Source organism: Lissotriton helveticus, chromosome 2_1 (genome assembly GCF_964261635.1).
Source record: "Lissotriton helveticus chromosome 2_1, aLisHel1.1, whole genome shotgun sequence".
NCBI lineage: Eukaryota > Metazoa > Chordata > Amphibia > Caudata > Salamandridae > Lissotriton > Lissotriton helveticus.
In genome coordinates this window covers 157,344,112-157,364,237 of record NC_136059.1, presented here as the reverse complement: position 1 = coordinate 157,364,237, position 20,126 = coordinate 157,344,112, and the positions used below count along the sequence as shown (strand labels likewise).

The 20,126-nt window shown below is 46.5% G+C and overlaps 1 protein-coding gene across 7 annotated transcripts in view; it reads left to right on the top strand.

Annotated features, from left to right (window-relative positions):
* Positions 1–20,126, top strand: part of UNC13B (unc-13 homolog B) — a 3,555,093-nt gene that overhangs the window by 3,341,644 nt on the left and 193,323 nt on the right. For 5 of the 7 annotated variants that reach the window (XM_078674666.1, XM_078674664.1, XM_078674663.1 and 2 more), the window contains one exon: positions 17,704–17,760. The exons of the other annotated variants lie outside the window; for them this stretch is intronic. In XM_078674666.1, coding sequence (XP_078530792.1) covers positions 17,704–17,760 — 57 coding nt within the window. The remainder of the gene's footprint in view (positions 1–17,703; positions 17,761–20,126) is intronic. 7 annotated transcript variants of the gene reach the window in all.

The following is a 20,126-nucleotide window of genomic DNA, read 5'->3' as shown; positions in this document are numbered from 1 at the left end:
TGCGGTTCACGGTTGGCCACGAGCACTTTCAGTATACCATGCTCCCCTTCGGCCTTACCAGCACCCCACGGGTGTTCACAAAGGTGATGGCGGTGGTCGCAGCTCATCAGCGCAGGTTAGGGGTTTCAGTCTTCCCCTACCTCGACGACTGGTTGTTGAAGGCGGGCTCGCCCCAGACAGTCGTCAGCCACCTCCAGACTACGGCAGATCTCCTGCACCAGCTGGGGTTCTCCATTAATGTGCCGAAGTCACACCTGTGCCCCTCTCAGAAGCTCCTCTTTATCGGAGCAGTTCTCGACTCGGCGCAGTTTCGGGTTTATCCACCCGACCAGCGGGTCCGGGATATTCAGGCTCTGATTCCGTTATTTCAGCCTTAATCCCGGGTCTCGGTCAGGTTGACGCTGCAGCTTCTGGGGCTGATGGCCTCCTGCATCCTACTGGTGCATCACGCCAGGTGGCGGATGCGGGCTCTGCAGTGGGACCTGAAGTTTCGGTGGGCCCAGCATCAGGGCAACCTGTCCGACCACGTCCTGATCTCGGAGGGCTCTGCAAGACAGTTGCAGTGGTGGCTCACGGACCGCGATTGGGTCAGCGGCAGATCCCTCTCTCTTCCCCGTAGTTGTGACGGACGCATCCCTCCAGGGCTGGGGAGGCCACATGGGAGAGGCGGAGATCAGAGGCCTCTGGTCTGCGGCGGAGGCCCGGCTCCACATCAACCTTTTGGAGTTGCGGGCGATTCGTCTAGCACTGAAAGCATTCCTCCCCTCTGTCCGGCGGAGTGTAGTGCAGGTGTTCACGGACAACACCACCGCCATGTGGTACTGCAACAAACAAGGCGGGGTGGGGTCGTGCACCCTTTGACAGGAGGCTCTGTGCCTCTGGCAGTGGCTGGAACACCAGGGCGTGACCCTGGTGGCTCAACACCTGGCAGGTTCTCTGATCGCCAGGGCGGACGAGCTCAGCCGTCGGTGCATGATGGATCACGAATGGCGTCTGAACTCTGACGTGGCGCAAGGCCTCTTTCAGCGATGGGGAGAGCCTTGGTTAGATCTATTCGCCACCGAAGAGAACGCACAATGTCATCAGTTTTGCGCGTTGGAATTTCCAAAGCAGCTCTCGCTCGGAGACGCTTTTCGTCGCGAGTGGAGTTGCGGTCTGTTGTACGCCTTTCCGCCTATACCACTTCTGCCCAGAGTGCTGAAGAAGATCAAGCACGACCAGGCCCAAGTCATCCTTGTGGCTCTGGACTGGGCACGAAGGTACTGGTATCCAGAGCTACTCAGTATGTCAGTCGATCCCCCGGTTCGTCTACCTCTTCAGGAGGACCTTCTGTCGCAGCAGCAGGGGACGGTCCTCCACCCGAACCTGTCCAGTCTCCACCTCCATGCTTGGAGATTGAGCGGCGACAGTTGAGGCCATTTGACTTGCCTCCTGAAGTCTGTAATGTCATTCTGGCCAGGCATCCCTCCACAAAGTCGGTATATGCCTGCAGGTGGAACAGATTTGTGGCATGGTGCACAGCAAAGGCTGTGGATCCTCATGCTGCCCCTCTCTCTGAGGTTCTTTTCTTCCTTCTTTCTCTTGCCCAGCAGGGCTCTGCTCTGGGCACTATCAAGGGCTACCTTTCTGCCCTTTCAGCCTTTCTGAGGCTGCCTGATCAACCTTCTTTGTTCAAGTCCCCTATTGTAAACAGATTTCTAAAGGACATCACACACACGTTCCCTCCTGTTCCGTTCGTGATGCCTCAGTGAGACTTGAACCTTGTTCTTACATTTCTGATGTGCGCTCCCTTTGAGCCACTTCACAACTGTCCTCTCCGCCTTCTAACTCTGAAGACTGCTTTCCTGGTTGCCATCACCTCTGCCAGGAGAGTGAGTGAGCTCCAGGCCCTTTCTTGTACTCCTCCTTTCCTTTCTGTCCATCCGGACAAGGTTGTGTTGCGTACTAAGCCATCTTTCCTGCCCAAGGTTGTCACAGCCTTCCTCATCAGGCAGTCCATCACCTTGCCAACCTTCTTTGCGCCTCCGCACCCCTCTAAAGAGGAAGAGCGGCTCCACCGTCTGGACCCAAAACGTGCGCTCTCATTTTACTTGGATCGCACACGCCAGTTCCGGGTGGATGACCAACTCTTTGTTGGTTACGTGGGCGCTAAGAAGGGGAAAGCGGTGCACAAGAGGACCATCTCCCGGTGGATCATCTTGTGTATCCAGGTATGTTACTCCTTGGCTAAAAAGGAGCCCCCTGTTGGATTGCGGGCTCATTCCACCCGAGCCACGGCGACTACAACTGCCCTGGGCCGGGGAGTGCCCTTACAAGACATCTGTCAGGCAGCTACGTGGGCATCACTGCACACGTTTGCAAGACACTACTGCCTGGACAGCCAAGTCCGGAGGGATGGCTTCTTTGGCCATTCTGTCCTCCAGGTCTTTCTGGTGTGATTATTGGTTCGCAGACCCACCACCGGGGTTGGTATTGCTGGGGTATCTATTCTAAGGTAAGGAATCTATCACTAACGTGTCTCTTTCAGATGCACAAGTTACTACTTGTGTAACGATATATCTGTAATAGGCATTAGTTAGTGATAGATCCCTTACCGACACACCCATCCTTCCCGTTCTGCGAACCGATATCTAGGGTTAGGGTTATCCCCTTTCAGGGCCCTAGTTTCAATGGCACCAGTGTTGGTTTTTAACATGTCTCAGCGCTTCTGGTGCGGAAAAGCTGTGTCTAACAACTGACGTCAGCACGCGGGGGCGGCGTCTAAGTACTCCGACGAGTTCATCACGGCACCCACGAAGCCGACATTGGACGCTGAACTGCAGACGACGCCTACCGACGCGCAAGGGTACTGCTACGCAAAAAAATTCCGGATCCAGTCTGACGCCTGGGGATATTCTAAGGTAAGGAATCTATCACTAACTAATGTCTCTTACAGATATATCGTTAAACAAGTAGTAACTTGTGCTTTAGGAATACTCGGACAGTGACTAGTCAAAGAGTCTTGTTGAGCCTATGAACATGTATGATTCATTGTGCATTCCTATGATATCACTCTTTGCTTGGTGTCCCTTAATCTCTTCCTATAAACAGTGTGAGACCTGGAATCCTTGTCTTGGTTCTCCCCTAACTTTTTGCCTTTAACCCTCCTGTTTTACTGTCTCTATCATTGCTGGCTTTAGTACTCTGCACACTTTATCACTGATATCCAGTGCTAAGGTGCTTGTGCTCTCTCCTTAAAACATGGTAAAATTGTCTTAAACCAAAGTGGCACATTTAAGTTACTTTTAAGTACCTAATAAAGTGGTACTACATTTTCCAGGGCCTCTAAATTAAATGCAACTAGTGGGCCTGCAGCACCTATTGGCTTACCCATTTAAGAAGCCCTTTAAACTTGTCTCAGGACTCCCACTGCATCCCGTAAGTGCAGCTTTAACTTGTCATTTTGACCTGACACATTAAACCACTTGCCAGGTCTGAACCTGCATTTTTAATACACATCAGTCACCAGTCTAGGATAGGCCCTGAACAACCCAGAGGGCAGGGTGCAGTGTATTTAAAAAGTGGGACATGTACTTTTAAGTTTTACTTGTCCTGGTATTGAAAACTCTTGGTTTTCCTCTTCTTAAAGAGCGACCTTCCCACAGGATAGCATTGAAATACCTTATTACATTTAATAAGTGATAAATTCCAGTTGAGAGCAGTTAGGTATATCAAGTCTGGTGCCTAAAGAATTGTAATTTAAAGCCCTCTTTAATGGTTGTCATATTTTCAGTCACATTTCTAAAATTGCCACTTTTAGAAAGTTGCAATTATCTTGTTCTAACCCTTTGGTACCAGCAGCCTGATCCTGGGTCCATGACTAGGTGTAGCTGGCAGTTGATCTTTGGGTATTGCTCCCAGACAATGATACAAAGGGGAGCTAGGTGTTGGTCGTATGGGCCACTCTGTGTTTATGAAGGGAAGAAGTTGTCACCTACCACACTTCCACATCACAAAGGCACTGCCTGAGCACTCTCACAAAGGGTTTGACACTGGCCTTTTGTGACCCCAGATAAACTGCGGCCAGGGCATAGAGGAAGGGGAGGGGGTGGAAACCTCTAGAAGCTTCCTCAGAGTGGGCACTCAAAATAACTATTGGACTTCAGACCCCAACTTTTCAGTATACTTCTGGATCTGTGGACCCTGCCTGAAGAAGTGCTGCTGAAAGGACTGCCAGTCTGCTGGACTGTTGCCTGGAACAACTGCTGCCCTACTGTGCTGACCTGCTGCCCTCTTGCCTGGGTGAGGAGGACTAGACCAGCATCTTTAAACCCAGACCCCTAGAGCTAGGTGACTGCCTTCTAATCTGAGCCCCAGGGATAGAACAGGTTCCAACAACCTTGAACCCAGCACCTGGACTATGCCATTTGTGGGTCCTACCCTCCCAAGTGGTGCAATCCCAGTACTAGACCCTTGGAAGTAAGTCCGGAGGTGCTCTGCCAGCCCATCTGCGGGTTCATCAGAACTGAGTTATTTCCTCTGGTGCAGCTTATCTCCGCAGAACTGGCCATTGCCTCTGCTGCTCTACGCAGGACCCTCAGAACTGACGAATCGCCTCGATTTCATTGACTTCCCAGACTCAAAGACTTTGTATCCCTCGTCCCCTCCCCCCATTAGAACTGCTGCTGCCCAACGCAGCTCATCACCTCGCTCAACGCAGCTCCTCGGAATTGCCGCTATTCAGTGAGCCTAACTGGGTCAGTGTAGCCGTCCCACATTCAGTCTCGGTCAGCCTGAACTTGTAACTTTGCCCCTGTACAACGTGACCAGATAACCACAGTTGGCACTTGGTGCTTTTTGGCGTAATTTTCACTGAAATATTTAAACTTGCGAATCTCCGATTCTGGATTTTTCTTTTTTTGGTATTGTTTTATTTATTAAAATATCACTATATTTTTCTAATTTGGTGTGGAATTCGTCTTGTGTTTTCACGTCATTACTGTTTGATGTGCTACATAAATACTTTGCACATTGCCTCTAAATTAAACCTGACTGCTTTGTGCCAAGCTATCAGTGGATTGAGCAAAGGTTAATTTGGGGTTTGCTTGTGACTTCACCCTGATAATGATTGTGATTGCTGCTTACGATGGGCTTCAATCCCCTAACCTATCCCGCCCCCCCCTGCTGACCAGTAGCGCTATTTCTTACAAACAATATTTTATACCCTTTACATTTGTCTTCAGATCCCCTCAGAGATTATCTAAAGGATTTGGTGATGGATTTATGAAAGAACTACATGGGCCTGGAGCCCATCAGGTTTTTCCTTGTACTTTGGTCTGTTAAGGAGCTGTCAAATTATTGGAATTCAAATGAATAAGTGATGATTCTGAGGTTTTAGTTTTAGAATGTGATAAAAAAGCTGTAGATCCAGCATGGGAATTACAAAATATTTGCTTCATTTGTACTTTCCTAACAGTTGATATATTTTGAGATGTGTTAAAAAATTATCCTGTCACACTCGCTGTGCCCCAGAAAGATTGTCACATTGTTTAGTTTACAAAGGCCTATCAATTTGCAGTTAGTGAAAGAAAAGTAAACACCAATCTCCATGTTAAAAAATAAGCAGCAATTTGAATATATAGCTTGACATTCGACCTTTATCTTTGAACATACAGCAAATGAGAAGAGATACAAAAGCGTTTTTGTTGCTCATTCACCTTCTGAACCACAGCAGGATTCTTTTTTTGGGGGGGGGGGGCTGCAGCACCCCTACTTCAGAGCCTATGGTGTAGATGCATTGCATGGGTATTGGCCTTAACATCTGATAGAGACTCCGAGCCACTGATTCCTTACCTTCTATCTCCAAGTGTGAGACAGGTTACGGAATATTTTCGAGCAGCACCCTTGCCAGCTGGTAGGTGGCATCATTCGGCTCTGCATCCACGCCAAATGTGATGTGCGCAGTACCTATAAAGGCACCACATTGGCACGCTGACGTCAGTTCTTTCTACGCCAGATAGCGCTGATCCAGTTTAAGCTACCTATCAGTTGTTTTTCTACTTGTCTTTTTCAACTTTTTGTTGACTCTCTTTGAATTTTTTTAATCTCCCCGTGTGAGGATGTCACCAAAGAAACTGGCTGCGTCCATTTGGGCCTGTCATAGGCAAATGTCGGTGACAGACCTTCACTTGGTGTGTTTGTAATGTCTGAAGCGGGAGCACTACTCAAAGACATGTGATGACTACTGCACCAGCATTCCACTGAAACTTTTCCTTAGCACGACTCCGATCGCGACTCCCTAGGACGTCATCCGTGCCATAAGAAGACCTCGTCGGCGTGCTGACGTCAGGTCCACCCATTTTTTCCGTGCCTTCAAGGCGAATTGGTGAACCGACAACCTTTCGCAAATATACACAGTAACAATATAGGCACCATAATACATAGTATATCTTTCAAGGAAGAAAAGAGACTGAAAATGCTAGACATTTCATAGCCACAAGCTTCATAGCATTTCCAAAGACAAAGAAATACATCTCATGATATACTGAAAATCTTTTCAGGATAGGAAGGCTGATAATGGGGGGTGGGTCAGTGAAGAATCCACAGCTGAAAAAGTGTTACCGAAGGTAAGTAACTGGTTCTTCTGATGGATACATCTGCCTGTAGATTCCTCGCCTTTTGAATTAAATCTCAATGTATTCCCACTCCGGAGGATGGTGTCCACCTACCTATAGCAAAAAATCTTGCAGCACAGAATGAGCAAAATGACCGTCCCTCCTCACCTCTGAATCTAAGCAATAATACTTTGCGAAAGTGGGGAGGGAGGCCCAAGTTGCCTCCTTACAGATGTCTACCACAGGGACACCTCTGTTGGTAGGTAGTATTGCCAGGATCAGGCCTGGGTGGTGAGACTACGTAACTGTGCTAAATAACACTACTTAAAGCAATCAGAAGCGGGTCAAGAGACAGTGTGACACCCAAGAGCTATGCAGAACTGGACTGCAGCCTGAAGGCACAGTATGGAATCCTTTGATTGAACTTCCCGAAACCTCCATATGTCGACCTCCACTTTATTAGCCTGTTTCCTACCCCCATTTTTTCCCCAGGACCCTGACTAAGTGTGACTCTGGCCACAATCGGCTAAGTATCAGAGGTAAGGTTTTCTTTATCTCCTTCTCATGGGTGTAGGGTAGTCGGGGTTAGAGGAAGGGTGGAGGAGGCCTTGTTGCTTTGGACCAGGCTCTAAGAGTCTGGTATCCCAAGCTGTTGAGCATGGCCATCAGTCCTGTGATCAGGCTGCCCCTTCAGGCGGATCTTCGGTCCCAGCAGCAGGGGAGGGTTCTCCACCCGAACCTGTCAGCGGTTTGCCTTCAGGCGTGGAGATTGAGCAGCGAAAGTTGACAGCGTTTGACATTCCACCCGAAGTCTGCAATGTAATTTTGGCACCCAGGCGTCCCTCCACCAAGAAGGTATATGCCTGCAGTTGGAGCAAAAACAGGTTGACCCCCATTTCTACCCCCCTTTCTCAGGTCCCTCTATATATTCTTTTGTTGCCTAGCTTGGCTCTGCTTTGGGCACTATAAAAGGCTATCTTTCTGCAATCTCGGCATTCCTGCAGTTGCCAGAATATCCATCCCATTTCAAGTCCTCTATTGTGCACAGTTTTGTGAAAGGTCTCCAACATTTGTTCCCACCTTTACCCTTCATCATGCCTCAGTGGGGCCTAAACTTCTTTTTAACTTTTCTAATGTGCGCTCCCTTTGAGCCATTACACAATTGTCCTATCATGTTCCTCACAATCAAGACGGCCTTTCTAGTGGCAGTAACATCTGCCTGGAGGGTTAGTGAGCTCTGGGTTTTGTCATCCAATCCTCCATATCACAACGTCATCCCAGACAAACTAATTAGTTGCATTAGAGCTTCCTTCCTACCAAAAGTGGTCACTCCCTTTCATGTGGGCCAGGCCATCGCCCTTCCTAACTTTGGCACGCTTTGTCATCCCGCTAAGGAAGAGGAGTGACACCACATACTCCAAAAAGAGCTTTGTCACTTTATGTTGACTCTACAAAAAAGTTCTGGGTGGTCAACCAACACTTGTGTGGTGTGTCGTTGTCCAGAAAGGGAATCACAGTACAGAAACGGACCATCTCCCGATGGATTGTGCTCTGTATCAGAATCTGCTCTGCAATAGCCAAGAATGAATGAATAAATGATTCGTACTTGTAAAGCGCACTTATACTCATGAGTGTCTTGGCGCTATACGCATACCGCTGTGGAACCCTTCCTGGCTTTTCCCTGTGAAATGCCCACTCCTGGGCACCCCCTAGGTGAAGCCAGGCACCCCAGCGCTGTTGGGGCCGTTGTGGAGATTATGCAAGCTATTGCCCAGAGTCGCAGTGTGACACCCATGGTTAGAATAGGCACCGAGGCGAGAATGATCAGGTCCGAGGAAATTGAGCCCGAGAACCGCCGAGGCGGGAATTGAACCCTGGTCCCGGGCCAGACCTCTGTATCAGGGTCTGCCGTTCTAACCATTGAGCCACACTTCTCCACAAGAAGCAACCCCCTGAGGGATTGCATGCTCATTCCACCAGAGTCGCAATCCTGGACATCTGCCAGGCAACAATGTGGGTATGCCATGCACTACTGCCTAGAGAGTCACGTCTGTAGGGACACGCATTTCGATTGCTCGGTCTTGCAGGACTTTCTAGTGTGAAATAGTTTTGAATACACTCCTCCCAAGAGCCTGGGTATTAATTCTAAGGTAAGGAATCTGCTGGGAGAAGACTCTATCAGATGAACAAGTTACTTACCGTGGCTAGGTAGAGACTCTATCTAGCCGCAGACTCCTTACCGACCCACCTATCTTCCCTGCTCAACAAATGGATTTTAGGTACAGGGCTGTTCCCTTTTCAGGGCCCTAGTTTCACACACCAGTGGTCAGTGTTCTTCGTGGATACTGGCGTGGAAAGTCGCAAAAATAGAATGACATCAGCACTCTGGGGTGGTGCCTATGTAGGCACCATGTACACCACTTCCAGTGCATATGAAGCCGACGTTGCCATGTACAGGCACGCAAGGGTACTTCTCATGAAAAATGTCTGGATCCGGTCTGGCGCCTGAGGATAATTTTAAGGTAATTAATCTGCTACTAGATAGGGTCTCTCCCAGATAAGGTATTATCAAATGTAAGTAACTTGTTCATTTATTCATTTGTGTGTTTGGTTGATGAATACTTTTTGTGAATTGTTTTGAGCTGCAAATCATAGAAATTGCTTAAGCTGGTGTCTTTAACTTCTAGTAATGACTCAGTGGGGTTGCCCGGATTCTAATAATTATTCAGTGGTGGTCCCTGGATTTCAGTAATGGTTAAATGGGTAAATGTTGGAGGGGGGATTCTCGAAAGTCAAAATAGGAACCACTGCTGTAAAGAAGTATTATGTTCTCTTTTTATTTTCACACATTGTAGGACTGTAGCCCTGCAGTTTCAAGGTTTCAAACTATTTTCAGTGCCTTGATAATACTGTCTTCAGATACCTTCTCCCTCACTCTGCCCAGGGAAGTGGAAGTGAAACACCGCAGTGGGTGACGCTTGCAGGCCTTTTGTTGTCGAATTCTGGATTCTGAAATGGCACAGTATTTTGTTTAATAATTGGAATACAAATGTCTTGGTCATAGGATGTGTCTAAGTTTACAAATGATGAGGTGTAGCATCACACCATAGTTTTAAAGGTAATTGTGTTTAAAAAAACAAAACATCAAGCTTTTAGTAAATCCTTGTGCCATGGTGGGATGCTGCTAGTCCAGCCCCTGAGATCATGAACATCTGTTAGACCACTTAATTTTGAAGGTATTACCAGTGCATAATTTACTATGAGACCATATTTGGGGAGCAATTTCCAGTTTGATTTCTTGAGGAGTTGTTTATCAGAGTTTAGGAGCGAAATTGGGACTCAATGCAAAACTGCGGTTGGAAAGGAGATTGGCAAACACTACAGAGTTGCATTGGGAGAGGGGCCATGGGGAATAAATACTAAAAAGCTGCATTAGGAAAGGATCGTAGGGAATACTACAAATCGACATTAAGGAAGGTAGTAGGGAATACTACATAGCGGCATTAGGAAAGGGTCATAGGGAATACTACAGGGCAGCATTAGCAAAGGGGTCTGTCCAACACTACAAAGTGGCATGAGGATGGAGGCTTAAGAACACTACAAAGTGGCATTAAGAAAGGGTATCTAGAGCACTCCAATGTGGAACTAGGCGAGGGGCGAGGTTGGGGTTGGGAAACACTACAAAGTGGCATTCGGAGAGAGGATTTTGGGAACACCATGAAGTGGTATTATGAGAAGGGGTTGAGTAACAGTACAATGTGACATTAAGAAAGGGTGCTTGGGAACACTATGAAGTGACAATAGCAGAGATGGTTGAGAACACTACAAAGTGGTATTAGGAAGAGGGAGATGGTAATCTGTAGAAAATGGCATTAAGATGAAGTAGATTGAGCATGCCTGCAGAGTGACATTAGGAGAGGGGAGCTGGGAAACACGTAAAGTATAATTAGGTACATAGTTGGCATACCACCACATTGGGTTGCTTGGGTTTCTGTCTTGTCTAGGTCCATGTACATAATACTGGAGCATGTGTTTAATGTGAAACATACTTATAAGTGAAAGTGGTCCAGGGGTGTGTGATTAAATAAAATATTTACTTGTCCATGGGACAGGTTGCTTTATAAATCTATTTGTCCTGAAACAAAATCCACTTGTACCTTTGGTGCGATGTAGTGGGGCGACAAATTAAGGCAGCAGTCTTATTAGATAAGAGCTCTGATAATAGCCTCTCTGATTATGCCCGAGCTAATATCATACTAGAGTATGAACCTAGCAATTCCCTTCTATTGTCACCTTTCCACAGATCTACATACTGGGGCTGGAGGTAGCGTTAAGCAATAGTTCCCCAAGGTTGGAATGGCCGCCTGATTTTTTGTAAACCTATTAACTTGCATGTTTTTGGGGTTTTCATCAGCTCATTTCTAATATTTTCCCATACAGAGAAAGGTTGGAAATATACTCCCGACAAGGGCAGAAGTAAAACTCTTCCAGGATTGTGGAAAAAAGGGGATTGGTGGGAAGGTGAACTTATTACCGCTCAACAGTTTTTAGCATGAGCAAATCTACACATGCATATTTTCTCGTGCTAAAATGCAGTACACAAATATTTTCCAGGAATATCATTTCCTGACCTACTTCTGTAAATTCTTGTGGGTTCATGAAAGCCGTAAAAGTGCTCTAAAGCAAGGACATATTCCATGGGTGCCCGTTTGTGACTTTAAGAATTGGGCCCCTCTCTAGGTCTGCCACTAACCAAGACCTTTTATTTTTATAAAAATTCTGTCTCTTGCGATCTACTCCTTCCTTCACTATGAGTGGCAGCGTTCTGCTCTTTCACAAGGAGTATATGGGCACGTAAAGTAGTTTTGTTCAGTGCCAGTAACTACTGTGGCAAAGTGTGGTTTTTGATACCAAAAATATTTTTGCTTTTCCCAATGTTTGTTATAATGATGAGGGCCCAGCAGCTCCCTCAACAATGCAATTTTACAAAATCCATGTCAAAACAACACACACAACAATACCAAAATGCTGACCACCAATGTCATACCTTTTGGCTTTGCCAGTGCTTGCTTGTTTTCATGTTTACTTACATTTTGTTAAAACTACTGGAGACACTGATTTTCCATTATGAATATTTTTGGGAAATACTAGAATGCATCAACACATTTTGCTAAATGATGCTTCAAAGAAATGGTACCTAAATGTCATAGTAGTTTAGCAAAACGTTTTTTTTCCTAGTTGCATTTTGTTTTATCAACATTTTATTTTGAAAGCAAAGAATCATCAATCTTGCTTTCAAGCTTTTACATATGTTTGCATCTAATCATAGAGCATCCTGGAAGCATTATATGTAGCCTCATATTGTTAAAAATTCATTTTTATACTAGACGAATGGTCAGTACTGCAATCTGAATTTACATCTCCTTAGAGCGCTCACACTAATATTAAAATCTTTGTATTAATGAACCATAAATACAAGTTCGAACAGCATCAACATATGCCCAAATTACCTTAACTGTTCTTTACTAATCTATAATGTGGTACTGTAATCGGGTAGCCAAAAGACTTGTGCTGCAAGGGATTGGGCCTACTTGTCCCAAGGACAAAATAAACATGAAAACTTGTTGTCCTTGACCCCAAACAATATTTCCTGGGCGTCGGGCTATAGGAATTCCACACCCATGAGTAACCTCCTACCGGGCCGGACTTACTGTATTGGGCTGGGGTGCGGGCGCTTGCCAGCGCCACCAGATGCTTTAAAGGGCACATTTGGTGCCCTCCTTCCATACTCCAGTTGGAACCAGGTCTTCCTCAGCGTCGCCTGGTCTTCACAGCTACAGCGACAAGTTCACATCATCTCCTTTGAACCTTCCGTCCTCGGTGGGCATTGCTCTTCCATGCCTCCTAGTCACCTCAGAGTGGCATAGACTCTCTCCCCTCTGCTTTCAGGTTCTTCTCTTAAGAATCCACCTTTGGATTCCCCCGGACTCTTGCACAGTCTTCTCCAGCGGCATCTTTACTGAAGTCCTCCATTGTGGTCTATGGCTGTTTCCGACGTCACTTCTCACATACGCACCCGGCTTCCCTGGTGTAGGTATCCTGGGTCCTGGGGTGTCCAGGGGTGGGGTGACTCTCCAACCTCCTGTCTTCCACGGTGTTTCTTCAGGGACCACTAGGGACGGCCCTTTTTCTTCAAAACTGCAACCGCGACTTTCCCCATTGACTTCTGTTGAATACGCGGCTGGGTTTCCACTCTGCACACAGCCTCTTTTGGGTTCCTGGGTACTTACCTTGGGTGGTTCGTTGTGTCCCCAGCTCTTCTGAGCCTCCTGGTCCAAGTCCTGACTTCGGTCACATTCCACTTTCTTAGTATATGGTTTGGTGTCTTCCCCTGGAGACCCCTGTGTATTGTGCTTATTTACCTATTTGCAGTTGAAGTGTTGTGTTTATATCTCAGGTTAGGAGATACACCAATATGTTAGTGAGTGTTGTGTAATAAATAGACATATTTTTATAACTACACTGTGTGGTTCTTTTTCGTCCAACCTTCACTACATGATTAGATCTGGTAAAAAAGCTGCTTAACACTCCTTCTAAATTAAGCCTGCGGGCTGCTCTCCACAGCTACCACTTAGAGAGCTTTCTAAGGTTGTCTAAGACCACTAAAATCACCATAAAGGTTGTCTGGATCAGTGCAAGATGCTTCACTTAAATAAGTGTGCACCATATACTAAGCCAGCCTCCTACACTAACTATACGTGGAAGTGCTCTGTGTGAAACATTCCTGTAACTGGAAGGGCTCTATGTGAAATATGCCTATATGTGCATGTCCATAAGCAGAAGTGCTCTGTGTGAAACATGCCTGTAAGTGGAAGTGCTCTATGTGAAACATAACTATAAGTGAAAGTGCTCTGTGTGAAACATGCCTGTAAGTGGAAGTGCTCTATGTGAAACATAACTATAAGCGAAAGTGCTCTGTGTGAAACATGCCTGTAAGTGGAAGTGCTCTATGTGAAACATAACTATAAGTGAAAGTGGCTTGTGTGAAACATTTCTGTAAGTGCTCTATGTGACACATTCCTATAAGTGCAAGTGCTGTATATGAAACATGCATGTAAGTAGTAGTGCTCTATGTGAAACAGAACTACAAGTGGAAGTCCTCTTTGTGAAACATGCCTGTAAGTGCTCTATGTGAATCATGCCTGTAAGTGGAAGTGCGCTATTTGAAACATGCCTGTAAGTGGAAGTGCTCTATGTGAAACATGCCTGTAAGTGAAAGTGCTCTATTGGAAACATACCCATAAATGGAAGTGCTTTAATGTTTGATTTTCTCGTTCAGATTCGCCCTCTGGTGGACGACAGAGGCTCTGCGTACTCCTAGTTGACAGCTAGGACAGTTTACTTTAATACTAATATTAATATTAAAATCTTGCTAATGTTTCATGTAATGTAAAGCTACAAGTGCTTCCGTTGGGTAAGCATGGGGAATGCTTATTTAGAACCAAAACATTTCTTCAAATCTACGTTCATCATTGTGAACAGTACTGAATGCACCACACCTACAACAATTTACCAAAAATACATGAATTTTTGTTTCTATCTTTAAATTGATTTGCTATCTTTCACATACATTTTATTTTTCAAAGTCAGACGTAAACCATAAAGACAAAATAACAATACAGAGACAATTCAATACTTGACTGAATTGACAAAAAGTGAAATACGTGACGTTTCAGATTCAAACATCAAAAAAGACAATAACGAGGGGAGGAGCCAAGATGGCGCTCGGAGCGGACGTGTAGTCCCTCGGCTCCGGGGACCGTCTCCGCCTTCAAGTCTCTCCTGCCTGATATCCTGTAACGCAGTGGCTGATTTCGACAGCGGACGTACTCTACTGACCCGCCACGAAATCCTGACGCTTTTGCTCCTTGGCAAGTCGGAGAAATACTTGGACGCAGTTGGCGGCCCGCATCAGCGTACAGACCGGAGCCTCGCGTAACTATCGAGGCCGGCCAACAGACGCGCTCTCCCGGACTTGGGGACGGTGAGGTCCCGATTGGCGGCTCTCATCGGCCAGCGGACCCCGTGCTCGCATCCTGCTGCGCTTTTGGCTCTGCGGTGACTGCGCCAGTCTACAACTTTGACGCTACGGACACTCGCACTGTGATTTGTATGCTAATTGCCTGCATTTCGCCCCGCTATTGCCGCTGTACTTTCGAGCTGGCCGAGCAATCGTAACTAAGCGGACGGCGTATTGGTCGGACTCCACTAATGTCTGCGCCCAGGCTCAGGCTTCTGACATCGTAGCACGCCTGGTTGTCCTTGTATGGTGCGCGCCTGTTTCTACCTGGGGTCTCCCTGCCCGATGCTATGGTGGACATCCTGCTGTGTGTCGTGGCTGTTTGGCCGTGATTGGTGTTTCTTGCCTCACTGAATGGGAAACATGCCTGATACATCGTGTGCTCCCTCTCACAGTTTTGGGAACGTTTTGGAAGCGGTCCTCTCCTTCCGATCTGAGGCTCTACGCTCTGGCTGCGTCCTGCTGGACAAAATGGAGGGCATCCTCGGTGCTTCGATTTGTCCTAAGATGGCCGACTCGCAGGGACTCGGCACCGCTCTTTGTTCCACCTTCGCCTGTGCTCCGGTGGCGCCCACTGGAGTCGGTGGCGCCCTCGTGACCCCAATCCTGTCGTTGCCATCAGTCACGGGAGAGTGGCCCCCGAAATCGTGTATTCTGGAACCTTTGCCACAATGCGAGCCCTCCCTTCTCGCAATGTTTGCTGATCCCTGTGACTCGCCCCGAGGAGAGTTGTGCACGGCGCTTTCCCTCCCTGCCCTGGCTACCTTCGGAGATTTTGAGATGGCATACTCGGCGCTCCCTTTGGTACTCCTGGACTTCATTGCCCTGCCGGCACCGGATCCCCTACACCGCTTTTTCTTTCCTGAATTGCCGTCTGCATCCGTGTCGACTGCACGGGTCTGCGGTGGTAGGGATAAAACGGGACAAGGATAGGCGCTTCCGTTATTGAGCTGATGGATTTTTGGTTACTGATCATGCCGGATGGGGACATATTATTGGTATTCTGTTTTATGTTCTTGCCGCTGTGCTCCTTTCTGTGCTCTGGGACCGTGCTATGGCGATTGGGCTACTGATTCCTGTACTTGTGCCATTCTGGTGGGTGGGACGGCGAGGGATCTAGCTTCTTTGAGTGACTCGGACATGTATCGTTGGGGATGGAAGATTATATCGGGGGCTTGCGCTTGGTTTGGGTGCTATTGCCTTACATATATTGCGCGCTGCTGCTGCGCCTCCACTTTTTCTGCATATTGGACATATTATACCTGTTGAGCGTCAGACCGCTGTGGGAACTATTGGTACAGAATGGCGGAGCTGGGGGACGGGTTGTGGGCTCCTCCCCACTTTTCTTTTTCTGAGAGTGTTAGGATTCTCTCCTTTTCTTACTCTCTATCTTTCGGGACTCCTTTTCTTGGGCGACAGGCACACTGCTAGGGGGGGTCGGGCCGTAGCCAGCTGCAGGGGTGCAGGGTGGGGGGTACTTAGGGGGGGGGGATGCTTTCTTTTTGTTTTTGTTTTTGTTCTATGGGCCTACTATTCTTTTTCCTTTTTTCCTTCCCTGGGGTTTAGACGCTTCTTTCCTTGGTGCCTCGCAACGACTTTGGTGTTTGTTTATGCTTCAAGACTACCTATCCTGATTGTTTTATACCGATGTTGTCCTGTTAGCACCGCGCTCTCCTGTTCATGTCTATTCTACAAGGAACACTTTTAAAACTAGACCTCCTTCCTTCTGTAATGGATCCTTCGTGCTTCAGTAATTGCAATGTATCGTATGTGTGAGCTCCTGGGCTTCTGTTGATTTGTATTTGCCTTTTCTTTCAATAAAGGTCTTTAAAAAAAAAAAAAAAAAAAAAAGACAATAACTTAGATTATTGGTCCTTCTCTGGTCTTTCACTATAACATGCACGGTCTTGTTAATTCCTAACGATAGTGAACCTGGACATGAGACTGTTTCGCGTCAACCCTTTGGAAACGTTTGTATGTAGATACATCAGATAGGGTCTCCCTCAGGAAAAAGCAACCTAGTGACAGCCATAGTTGCTTAAAGGTATGAATGTCTTTGAAAGTGGAAATAATGCAGAGTTCTTCAACTTTAAGGGGCCAACGTTTGTAACAAATGAGTGTTTTCTTTCTTTTTTGACTTGGGAGCTCATGGATATGGTGGCATGTCTTAGACATAAATGATTGACACAAGTGTGTTCTAGAATGTAAACCTCATGAAGATTGCATGCTCTGTGCCAGTTCTCGTGGGACAGATCCGGAAACAATGAATGTTCATGTAGTAAATGGACATACCTGCCCTAATTCACAAAGAGCCTCTGCGCTCAGGATGGAGGCTCCGCAGATGTGACGGGATTCCCGTTCTAGTGGTGGAATCGCCGCAGGGGGAAACTGCTGTGCGGAGATCCCACCATGAGTGCGGAGATCCATCCACAACTGCGGAGATCCTGCCACGAATCTAGAGATCCCACCATGAGTGTGAAGCTTCCATGATTGCGGCGTAGGCTCCGCAGTCGTGATGGGATCTACTCAGTGGGAAACTGCAGTGCGGAGATTCCACCACGAGTGCGGAGATTCCACCACGAGTGCGGAGATTCCACCATGAGTGCGGAGATTCCACCATGAGTGCGGAGATTCCACCATGAGTGCGGAGATTCCACCATGAGTGCGGAGATTCCACCATGAGTGCGGAGATTCCACCATGAGTGCGGAGATTCCACCATGAGTGCGGAGATTCCACCATGAGTGCGGAGATCCCACCATGAGTGCGGAGATCCTACTACGACTGCGGAACCTCCACCCCAAGTGCAGAGGCTCTTTGTAAATCAGGGCCACAATGTTTCTGACTGGTGTCCAATCCAAGTACACTGGTCCTGCTGAAGCTTGAGTTGATACTGTCATTAAGTGCCACCGAAAGAAGCCATCTTGAAATTCTACTTATGCTCGCTTACAGCAGATGATCTTAAATGCTTGGCAGTAATCGAATGTCTTCTTGCTTTTGTCTCTTCACCTTTTTATTCCATGCAATCATAGGGCACGCAATTAATTTTCACTGCTGCTAAGGAGCTTGGACAGTTATCCAAACTGAAGGTACTGCTGCTGCTGCTGCTGCTGCTGTTGCTGTTGTCCTGCCTGTGACTGCTTTGTATTTTTCTTGTCTATGATCGTAGTATCATAGTGATGCATAGCTGCTCCTTCTGTTTGCATCTTACAAGTAGGTACTGAGAATGTCAAGTACACTGCATGCTACTAACATACATTTGGGATGGCTGCTGGTGTTGCATACTCTGTGTAGCTGTTTCTCTTAGACCACATCTGTTTTCTAGGTTCTAGCTTCTGAGAAACCATGGCCAAGCAAGGTACAAATGGACAAACTAAGAACAAAAAACAAATTCTCTACATGGATGGCCTGATGGTTATGGCTGCAATATTTTTGACGTGATAACCAAATGTTCAGGTGTGCAAGCTGCTGCTGTAGCAGATGGAATTCCCCGACTTGCCTTGCTGGGATGAAATCAGAGGCATAGTCCACTGGCCACTGTTAAGTGGGCTTCCCTTTGCAGGACTATCCATGGTATTTCCTATAATCCGTTAGGGTTTTTTCCATGCTCCAAATGTACTCCTAATGAAGAATGTAGGTTGTTTTTAATGCTAAGGGCGACCAGTTCTTGATCTATGTCACCTACAAATTTTGAATGTGCAAAGTGTGTGACCTTTCAGGGTCCAATCCCCTTAGCATTGTGCTCTACATACACATTTCCATTAAACTATAGTGATTGGGCGTGGGAATGCATCATAAAAGCAGCACATTCTGTCGCAAATGCTATGAGACCCCAGAATAGACTAAATGCAGGTATCAGTGTCTATTCCATATCATGCATTCGTCGCGATGTGTTGCTTCTAGACTGATAGACCTTCTTCGGAGACGTATTCATTCCCTCTGAGAATTATACTGTAGTTCTCGCCTGCTTTCAGAATATTTTCGGGTATCCTAAAGTACTTTATCCTGATGTGAGTAATTAGGGTACTTGGGTATATAATAACAGATTTAACTGAAAATAACATATGGCCACCACAGTATCTGAATAAACTATTAGTGGTTCCCTTTGGCAGTCTGCTGAGATCAGCTGCACTATACAGTGTAATTTAGCTATAGTGGCACTTTCCCTTGAGCAGGTGTCTTCTTTATTGTTGCTCAGTTTAGTGATTTCTGTGCTTATCTCAGCATTAAACCCATGTATCAACCTTACATTATCCAATTTTATTGTTATTTACTAATACACATATCCTCTGATTTATAGCAGATGTGTATTTTGTGTGAGTACAGTTTGTAAGCTCCTACGTCTCTCTGAAAGATATATCTCTTAGAGAGCCAAGTTGAATTGTGCCTCCTCCTTCCGCATTACATAATATTAAATAGCTGTTTTTTTCAATCTTTTAAGCTAGAGTGTTATAATACTTTCCCAACTCATTTCTCGGCGCTTGCTCTGTGAGGGGAGAACATCTTTATAAGGATAAGCTCGTGTCAGTACTCTGTACCTGACCAAATGTGTCAGTTTTGGGCTGATGAACGTGCGTTGTGCAGTGCCCACTGTATTTGTACAGATGCTTGCCAAAAAGTGATTGTGGCCAATAAATAATAGCTATATGTGCAAGTGGCACTCACACCCACTGCAAGGCAGAGTGTAGAGGGTCTCAAACAGCCGTCTCTGCCAAGAATTCTGCATTGCACTTTGTTCTCCGTTGCTGATAGTGGAGGCTGGGACACTAAACATCTTTAGTCCTCTGACCGAGCACCAAACTGGGAATCTCATTATTAAGACAGTTTCAAAAAGAGAACCTTGAGGTCCTTTACTCCTGAGAATTTAAAGTATTTACCATCGAGGACGTGTGCTTTTATTCCCCCCCAGCTGCCTCTATAGCTTGAATATGGCTTCCTATCAAAGCAGACCTACTCTCCGTAGGATTAGTCCAGCATGAGAGCCAGACCCGCTCAGTGACTCAGATTACCTGTAGGGTTGGTCTGTGGGAATCTTCTTTACCTCCTCCTCTGCCACCTAATGCATACCTGAGAGAGCTGCTTCATATTCAAAGGTTTTATAGTGACTAGTGGGCAAGGGAGTGTATACATCATCATGTGGAAAACATTTATGTATGGATGAACTGTTATAGAATTCCTGGCTTAGACTGTTATGGCACTGGAAGGTAAGTCACATTTCATCTGTGTCCCACTAATCACTGTGACAAATCTCTGACCACCGGAGCTGCCCGCTTCACCTGCCTACCATAATGTGCTCATCATCTCAAGACAAGCGGCCACATCCCAGAGTTCTGTACGAAATCTGACATGATAAATAACAGTTGTCACCATTTGAAAGAGTTACAGATGTGCTAAAGAGTACAACAGTCTAGCCAGAGAAACCTTTGAGCTGAGCAAACACATATGTTGTGTGGGT